Source organism: Mustelus asterias, chromosome 6 (assembly GCF_964213995.1).
Source record: "Mustelus asterias chromosome 6, sMusAst1.hap1.1, whole genome shotgun sequence".
Classification (NCBI taxonomy): Eukaryota; Metazoa; Chordata; class Chondrichthyes; order Carcharhiniformes; family Triakidae; genus Mustelus; species Mustelus asterias.
In genome coordinates this window covers 93864036-93874032 of record NC_135806.1, presented here as the reverse complement: position 1 = coordinate 93874032, position 9997 = coordinate 93864036, and the positions used below count along the sequence as shown (strand labels likewise).

At 41.6% G+C, this 9997-nt stretch overlaps 1 protein-coding gene across 1 annotated transcript in view; it reads right to left on the bottom strand.

The window, feature by feature from the left end:
* Window positions 1–256: 256 nt before the first annotated feature.
* Window positions 257–9997, bottom strand: part of pcsk1 (proprotein convertase subtilisin/kexin type 1) — a 56645-nt gene continuing 46904 nt past the window's right edge. The window contains exons 11-14 of the mRNA XM_078215417.1: window positions 9688–9845; window positions 6713–6846; window positions 4039–4200; window positions 257–628 (exon numbers count right to left, since the gene is read on the bottom strand). Coding sequence (XP_078071543.1) covers window positions 257–628; window positions 4039–4200; window positions 6713–6846; window positions 9688–9845 — 826 coding nt within the window. The remainder of the gene's footprint in view (window positions 629–4038; window positions 4201–6712; window positions 6847–9687; window positions 9846–9997) is intronic.

Genomic DNA, 9997 nt, shown 5'->3' with positions numbered 1-9997 from the left:
ATTTATGTTCAGGTCCACAGCCTGCATTTTAGAATCATGAAGCAAAATCTACCATACATAATCACATGGTACTTGACAGATATTGCGAAAATTATAGACCAACTATAAATAAATAATGAAAATATAGTTTAAATGTTTTGTTGAGATTATTTCTTGTCAAATTCATTTACGGTACTCCTTTACACAGAATCACGGAAATACATAGACAAAACAACTCAATACTCTATTTAACATAAACTTGCCCACATCCTAAAAATTATTGGCTCTCTGCCAATATCTCTAATAAAGCTTGCAGCAATCGATCATCTCTATGTTTATAAGGTTTGGTGTCATAAAGCTGGTCACTGTATTCACTGAATTCGATGTCCTCCAAGTCTTTCAACTCAGACTGTTTGTTTAATTTTCCAGCGGCTTGATAGAAGTTCTGAATAGGTACTTTCATATCCTCATGGGATCTACTGTTATGGAATAAGTTGGGAGCGTTGTTATCTTGATTTTGTTGGTCAAGTGTTTTTTGAGCAGGATGCAAGGCTACTCTTTCTTGTGTGTTGTCCACGTTCACACCTTCTTTGCTGGTGTTCACTTTTGTGTATGGCCTTGTTGGCACAACATTCCTGAAAATGTCACCCTGTAACAGCAACATGAACAATGTAAAATAATTCCTCTCGCTTCCTTTGATCAACTTGTATAACAATAGGCAGAATCATTTATTTAGTACACAGAAACTTACAGGAGTATATTCTTCAAATAGTTTCACTGGATGTTTAACATCCCCCTTTTCTGGTGAGTACAGCTTCCATTTAGCACCCCTTAATATTGCATGAGAGTGCCAACTTAAATAATACCTTCAAGTCCTGCTATATATCTTGAGCACACATTTGATTCTCAGGGGCTTCTACTAATTCAGCTCAACTGAGATAAAACAAGCAATTACTGTTCATTCAAGATTAATTTTACTCTTGCTCCACAGTCCAAAGATGGAAAGTCATGGGCTATGCATACGAAAATTATTTATATGAAATCCAGCCGGAGTTAAGTGTCACAAACTGAAGCAAATTCATAAAATAATTCTGAAGGATTGTTTAAAAAATCTAGTGTAAATCTATTGTATTCAGTCAGAACACAGTAGTTATAAATTGCTACATGATTATTGTGGACGGAGAAAGAATGACTACAACAATGATTTTAACAACAATAATGGCAATGTTGGCTTGAAAGAGCAATTGTAACTAAGAGTTAAGCATGCTGGTATTTTTGGTCAACTTATAATTAAAAACAGATGTAAGTCATAAAGTTGTTGTTTCTGTGGTCTGGTTTGTGAACTGTGGCCTGACACTTCCTGTATTGATCACGTATGGGAGAATGTTTGGATAACACTGACTCTTTGGTGCCAAGTTTTCCTGCCATGTTCATATATGGGTTAAGGCAGTGTGGCCAACATGACATTTGAACTAAGCATTATGGAGTTTTTTGTGAGTAACTCCATTGGCCTGATCGGGCAATGTGATCAGTTTCTGGTTACACCATTGGCTGAATGTCACTGAACTTTCTGGAAAGTTAGGACAGTTGAGGATAAAGACACTTTGTCTCCAGCATTAACTCAGAGATCAACCGTCGCAAGAGTGCCCTGAAAAACATCTTCAGAGAAAGACCATGAAGACAGATTCTATGTCAGGAACGGACCTGGCCATTTCATTATAAACTGGGTAATATATGTTTTCCATTAAAGAATTAGAATATCTGTTTTCAGTTCAAGAATTAGAATATACGTTTTCAGCTAAAGAACGAGAGTATCTGTTTCCAGTTAAAGAGTTTAGTTCAGTTAAGATTTAAAGTTTAGTAAAAGAGATGAAGTGTTGCAACTGTTGTAAATTTGAGTTTGGTACCTAAAGTGTTAAATAAAGGAGAGATTGTTAAGAGAATTTGAATTGACTCCTGTCCTTGGTTTGTCACATTAAACTGGAATGCTTGAAAAGAGTTTAAATTAATAGCTAAATAGCATTAAGATTCTGATTGGATGGGCAACTATCATTAATTCTTAGTGAATGAATCAGGGTCAAATGATTCTGCTACTGACATTTCCCTTTAATGGGCGGCACAGTAGCACAGTGGTTAGCACTGCTGTCTCACAGCACCAGGGTTCAATTCCAGCCTCGGGTGACTGTCTGTGTGGAGTTTGCATGTTCTCCCCGTGTCTGCATGTGTTTCCTCTGGGTGCTCCGGTTTCCTCCCACAGTCCAACGATGTGCGGGTTAGGTGGATTGGCCATAATAAATTGCCCCTTAGTGTCAGGGGCATTAGCAGGGTTAATGTACGGGGTTATGGGGATAGAACCTGGGTGGGATTAATTGATTCTATGATTAATTATCAGCTGTATTTACATCATATGGGCAGAATCTTATTAAATCATCGGGGGTCTCTTGCCTGGAGAGTGTCTTTGATCAAAAGCCCTCCTGACCCAGAGGTGACAAGTTGGCCTCATCATGTTAGTTTTTTTAAAAATTCGTTCATGGGATGTGGGGATCACTGGCTGGGCCAGTAATTATTGTCAATCCTTTAGGGCATTTAAGAGTCAGCCACATTGCTGTGGGTCTGGAGTCATGTGTAGGCCAGACCAGGTAAGGACGGCAGATTTCCTTACCTAAAGGTCATTAGTGAACCAGATGGGTTTTTATGACAATAGACAATGGCTTCATGGACTTTAATAATCCAGAGTTTTATCAAATTCAAATTTCACCACCTGCTGTGGTGAGATTCGAACTCGGATCCCTGAGCATTACCCTGGGTCTTTGGATTACTAGTCCAACGACAATACCACTATGCCACTGCCTCCCCATTTGCCACTGGGTTAACACCAGTGGTAGTGGGATGAGGCCCTCAAATGAATTGGCCACTTAAGGGCTGCAACAGATGGTGTGGGGGGAGGATCAACCATGGGCCTTCCCGCCCATAACTAAATTCTGGTGGAGGCGAACAGCAGGGTTCCGGTATGCCAATATTCCACCTAATTACATGCCCTTCCCACCTCTAAGCTCACCAGCAGTGAGGGCAGAAGATTCCTTCTTATAGCTGTGGTATAAATACAATGTTCAGGTGCATGACATAAGGAAAACTTTAACTCTAGCGCCTATATTCTGTGTTTAATTAGTTTACAATTGCAGTGATATATGTGGCAAAGGTACTTCAGGCCAGTATGTTTTTAATCCTTAGATTGCTAGGACTTCACTGTATCATTATGACTTTAACACTGATGGTTAAAAATGGTTAGATCTAATGTAATATTAGAATTTCAGTGGTTACTTCTATTCAATGGGACTCCACGCGCTTTTGCTGTTCCTGGGCCTGGCTACTGTGACTAAATGCATTGGAGATGGTTCAGAGGATCTTTACTAGATTGATACCTGGAATGAGCAGGTTGTCTTATGAGGATAGGTTAGACAGATTGGGCTTGTTTCTACTGGAGTTTAGAAGAGTGAGGGGTGACTTGATTGAAGTATATAAGATCCTGAACAGTATTGACAAGGTGGACGTGGAAAGAATGTTTCCTCTTGTGAGTGAGTCCAGATCCAGGGAGCACCATTTTAAAATCAGAGGTTGTCCTTTTAGGACAGAGATGAGGCGACTTCTTCTCTTTCAGAGGGTTTTGTGACCTTGAAATTCTGCCTCGGAAGGTGGTACAGGTGGGTCGTTTGATATTTTTAGTTTGAAGAGGAAATGAACTCCCTGTCGGAAATTCTGGTAGTTTGAATACTCATTTTTCATCAAGTGACACTAAAATATTTAATAGAATCACGGACATACACCATTCGGTGCATCATGCCTATGATAGCTCTTTGAAAGGGCTATTCCAGTTCTCTCACCTCCCACACACACATTCTTTTATCATCGTATTTCAGTAGTTAAATTTTCACATCCGTCATGACTTTGATGCATCACCTTTACCTTTCAGAACCTTCCCTGCAAATATGTTTAATCCAACATGGTTAAAAAGTACTGTAGTAAACAGGCTCCTCTCAATCCTCAGTAAGAGCTATTTACCTCAATGAATTCCTCCATTGTTTCCACGCCTCTCCTGTCATTCTGAACAGCATTGTAAGGAGTGTACACCCTAGGCTTCTGCATGTGCTCAGGTTTGGTGGAGGTACCATGTAAAATCAGTTTCCAGTCAATGATTTCCCCTCTGTTTTCCATTCTTCCAGACTTGGGAGATAAATATGGAGATTTTTTTTAAAGAAACATTTCATTTTAATAAAAAATACTCACACATCCATCAATCCCTGAAATGTAAAGTTCGATAACCAATATTAGATTATCATTGATAGGCCTGTAGATTGAAGGATAAAGGTCCTGTTCAATCAAACAAGTTCTTATCATCGTTCAGATCAGTATCATATTTAAATAAGAGATGTGAAATTTCACTTAAAATTGAATACTGTTTCCTGGCCATGTCCCTACCCACCTCCCTCACCAACCACCCTGCCATCGCACTCAAGAAAATGTTAAATAAACAAGAATGGCAAAGAGAAATTGAGGTTTCATGAATATTCTGTTATTTTATGAATAACTGATGAAGCTACCATTTGACATTGCCAATAAAGTGCAGTACACTCATTTCATTGGGAATGAATTTCCGTGAGTGTTCTTTCACTCATTTGCTTCGAACAAAGATTTGCGAGAACCCCAAGAAAATTGAGCAAGGGGTGGGCAATTAGTGCTGGCCTGTCCACTGTTGCTCACATCCCAAAAATGATTAAATAAAGGAATAAATGGTATGGGTTTGGTGTGAGGGAACATAATAAGATAATGTGAGAGATAATGTCACAACTTTTGTTAACAAATTTTCTTTTTGATTTGATTTATTCCTGTCACATGTATTAGTATACAGTGAAAAGTCTTGTTTCTTGCACTCTGTACAGACAAAACATACCGTTCATAGGGAAGGAAAGGAGAGAGTGCAGAATGTAGTGTTACAGTCATAGCTAGGGTGTAGAGAAAGATCAACTTAGTGCGAGGTAGGTCCATTCAAAAAGTCTGATGGCAGCAGGAAAGAAGATGTTCTTGAGTCGATTGGTATGTGACCTATATATATAAATGATTTGGAAGAAGGTGTAACTGGTGTAATCAGCAAGTTTGCGGATGACACGAAGATGGCTGGAATTGCGGATAGCGAAGAGCATTGTCGGGCAACACAGCAGGATATAGATAGGCTGGAAAATTGGGCGGAGAGGTGGCAGATGGAATTTAATCCGGATAAATGCGAAGTGATGCATTTTGGAAGAAATAATGTAGGGAGGAGTTATACAATAAATGGCAGAGTCATCAGGAGTATAGAAACACAGAGGGACCTAGGCATGCAAGTTCACAAATCCTTGAAGGTGGCAACACAGGTGGAGAAGGTGGTGAAGAAGGCATATGGTATGCTTGCCTTTATAGGACGGGGTATAGAGTATAAAAGTTGGAGTCTGATGATGCAGCTGTATAGAACACTGGTTAGGCCACATTTGGAGTACTGCGTCCAGTTCTGGTCGCCGCACTACCAGAAGGACGTGGAGGCATTGGAGAGAGTGCAGAGAAGGTTTACCAGGATGTTGCCTGGTATGGAGGGTCTTAGCTATGAGGAGAGATTGGGTAGACTGGGGTTGTTCTCCTTGGAAAGACGGAGAATGAGGGGAGATCTAATAGAGGTATACAAGATTATGAAGGGTATAGATAGGGTGAACAGTGGGAAGCTTCTTCCCAGGTCGGAGGTGACGATCACGAGGGGTCATGGGCTCAAGCTGAGAGGGGCGAAGTATAACTCAGACATCAGAGGGACGTTTTTTACACAGAGGGTGGTGGGGGCCTGGAATGCGCTGCCAAGTAGGGTGGTGGAGGCAGGCATGCTGACATCGTTTAAGACTTACCTGGATAGTCACATGAGCAGCCTGGGACTGGAGGGATACAAACGATTGGTCTAGTTGGACCAAGGAGCGGCACAGGCTTGGAGGGCCGAAGGGCCTGTTTCCTGTGCTGTACTGTTCTTTGTTCTTTGTTCTTTGACCTCAGACTTAATCACTTAGTCTGAAGTCACGTAGCCATTTTTAGATATTACATGATGTCTTACATTTGGGTGACATGTTTGGTCTTTAATATGTAATTTTTCCCTAATTGGGAACCTCACCCACTGGGACTACATGCTGAAAATCCAGGTACCTCTGCACACACACAATTCTCTGACCATTCAAAAAATCATGTGCAACGTGTTTCACTTTATTTCTGATATACACTTTTTCACATTGTGAAATCGCAAAATTTTGGATTGCTTCTTTGATATCTGTTATTTAGTATGATATATTTAATTTAATAATTTCTTAATAGAAAATTCATGGAAGGATACTATATCCCAAGTAGTAACACTATTCCTATAGGGTTATCAAAAATAAGTTACAATAGATTACAGGGAAATTTCCAATATACATTCCCCAGTTAAAATATCAACGCATAAAAGATCTAAAATTGTCTATATTACCTATCTCTTATTGATTAATCAACTAATGGACGTAACACCACTGAGACCGAATGTTGTACCTTCAATGATGGGTCCAGTACTTATGCGTTTTAAAATATTTCTTCACCTCTATTCTCTTTGAGCTCACTATACTGTTATCAAAGTCCACAGAGCTGTTCAGTGTTCTAACAAAAACTCATCATAGCAGCAATTGACCATGCTCACCACATCAGTAATTCTCAGCAACCATGTGCCCACTGGATCCTCTCCCCAGGTATGCACCGACATAAAGGCCCAGTTCTTAAAACCATTGGGTGAGGAGTCCCGTTCGCGTTCTGCCAAGAGCACAGTATTGGTTCCTGCATTCAACAAAACAAACAGAATGGATTTAGAGACTCACTGGGTAGGTTTTGGCCCCCATCGAGTGGGAATGGAGGTGGATGGGTCCTGAGGTCAGCCAGTGTCAAGTTTCCTGATCCATTTCCCTGGCATAGCCATTTTGATCAGTGTGAATTCAGCACTTGGCAAGGCCACCTGACTCTCCCCACTGCCCCGAGAGAGAGAGACAATTAGGCTCATTAAGAGCCTTGTTCAGTAATGGAGGCCGACTCCATTTTCCAGCTTTCCAACATGATGAGGAACAATTTAACAGCCTAGAGGAGGGTGGCCATAACAGACCAAGGTGCCTATGCTCCAGGCAGGCCTACATGTCTTCTTGACCAGCCTGAATGGGGCTACAGCTAAGAAGTGGCTGAGAGAGCACTTTCTTGTTGAAGCACTGACTCAGTTGCTTACTTTTAAATATACTCAGGTGCTTCTCTGAAGCTAGAAGGCCTCTGATTGCCCCCCCCCCCCACACCCCCCACCCCCCCCCCACCCATACCAGCCAGTGACTGCTTCCCCCACCTCCTCCACCCCAGATCTATAACAATCCCAGCACCTGTTTTCTGAACCCAAGGTGAATATTCAGCTTTCTGTTATAGGAATAAGGCAATAAGGAATGAACAGAAGATGATGCCGAAATGGCAGGGATGCTGAACTGATATTAGAACAGAAAATGCTCTAAGTACTCAGCAAGCCAGGTAGTATCTCTGGAAGGAGAAGCAGAGTTGATAAACTGGATTTAATGGTCACAGTGGTAGGCTCAACCACTGGCTGGACAGCTGGTGGCCACAGCCATTCCCTGATGTTCTGGCATGGTCAAAAGCCAATCAGTCATCTAGCTGCTCAGTGTCAGGCTTTCTGGGTCCTGCTGGGCTCATGTTCTGCCTCTGAGAGCACCTGTAATGCCACTGGAGTAAGTGGTCACAGCTGGTACTGCAGTCCACCTCAGTTGGGCAGCCATCAACAAGGAGGAAGGGAGGTCAACTTAAAGGATGGGGCGTGTCTTTTCACATGGGCGGTCCTTGCATCCAACAGGGCCCTCTGATGGGTGCTAGGTGCCCAAGCTGGAGGCACACTCATCACCATCATCACCATCCTGGCTGCTGATAGGAGAGCCAGGGTATACATGGCAGTTTGCCCACATGGCACGTTGGTAGAAGACCAGCAAACATGGGCCGAGGCCCTTAAGTGGTTAATTGGCCTCTCACTTAAGGGCTCAATTGACATCCAGTTGGAACGGCCATCCTGACCAGGACTTGACTGGGGGGACATTGGAAAGGTAATGACCTTTCGTCAAATTTCCAGCATCTGCAGTATTTCGCTTCTATACTGGATAGATACTTTTCCTCAGCTTTCAACGAAGAGGTGAACAATGAGGAGAAGTCCTGAAGAATTAAGTTAAGTACAATTAAGCGAGAAAGAAAGGAAATACTGCTCAAACTAGCCAAATTGAAGGCAGGCAAAGCCCTGGATCTGGATGAAATGCACCCACAGATGTTTAAAGAATCTTGGGATGAGAGTAGGGTTGCCAAAGATTTGATGTGTTGCTGGAGGTTTCATCACATTTCTTGTTGCCATGCTCCAGCCATTTAGTCTGTCAACACAACCATCTTTGTGATGTACTGCCTTCCGACATCAATTGAAAAGCATGAGACTCAATACCAATTGAATTATGCTTGGCTGTCAGCCTAACAGCCTTATTTCTACTTTTTCAATATTTTTATATCTGGTAAAGAGAAAAGCTGAAAGAAAATGACAAAAAAATCATTTCTCAAGTCCTTGTGACCTTTCTCCAGGATTGTACACTGAAGTGTCTTGGAGATTGATCTTCAATTCCAGGAGATTCCAGGCCAATCCTGGAGGGTTGGCAACCCTAGATGAGATAGTATATGCACCAGTATCCCTCTGTTAAAATTCAGTCGAAAAGAGAACCACGACTGAGGACCAGATGACAGTGAATGTAATTCCTATCTTCAAAAAAGAAAACTGAAATACCCGAGAGACTACAGACTAGTTTGTTTAATGCCAGCGGTAGGAAGTATATCAGAACCTTTGCTGAAGGATTGGATGACAGCAAATCCAAAGGTAAAGAATGTAATAAAAAAGTCATCTTGGGTTTCTAAAAGCAAGGTCATTTTAACCAATCTTATTGAAATATTTGAGGAAGTAGGAGAAAGAGTAGACAAGGGCAATGCATTGAATGTGGTCTACATGGATTTTCTGAGGGCGTTTGATGATCTGTCACAGAAGAGACTGTTGACAAGAGTCAGGATGTGTGAGCCGGGGGCCAGGTATCATACCAGATACTGGACAGCCACAAAACTGTAACAGATGAGGAAACATTAGTTACCCAGTGAGTTGCAATGATCTGGACTGCACTGTCTGAAAGGTAGATGCAGATTCAATAGGAACTTTTATTTTTATTCATTGGATACAGACGTCACTGGCTGCATTTATTGCCCATCCCTGAGGACATTTAAGAGTCAACCACATTGCCGTGGATCTGGAGTCACATAGAGGCTAGACTAGGTAAGGGCAACAGATTTTCTTCCCTAAAGAACATTAGTGAACCAAATGGATTTTTAGGACAATCAACAATGGTTTCATGGTCATCATTTGACTTTTAATTCCAGATTTTTATTGAATTCAAATTTCACCATCTACCATGGTGGGGTTTGAACCCAGGTCTACATAACATTTCTCTTGGTGTCTGGATTATTATTCCGGTGGCAATACCATTACGCCACCACCTCCCCAAACTGTCAACGGGGAATTGGCTATGTACTTAAAAGGGAAGATTTTCAGGGCTGACTTACCTGCAGGAGATGTGAGAGTGATGTGAAGATCTCCTCTCCGAGTATATTCAATGGTTGCCTCCATTTGAACATGCTCCAAAGCTTTAATATTATTGTCCTGCCCTTCACAACCTTTGGTCGGGATTTCAATTGTAATCTCTCCGCCAGCTTCCAAAGCCCTGCAAAAATGTATTAAATGATTGACCAAAGACAATTATCAGCAGACGTGATCCATTGCATGTCCATTACTTATTTGCTCTGAAGCATTTTCTAAAACTGAATTCTGGAATCATAGCAACTTAATAGGGGCACAGTGGTTAGCACTGTTGCC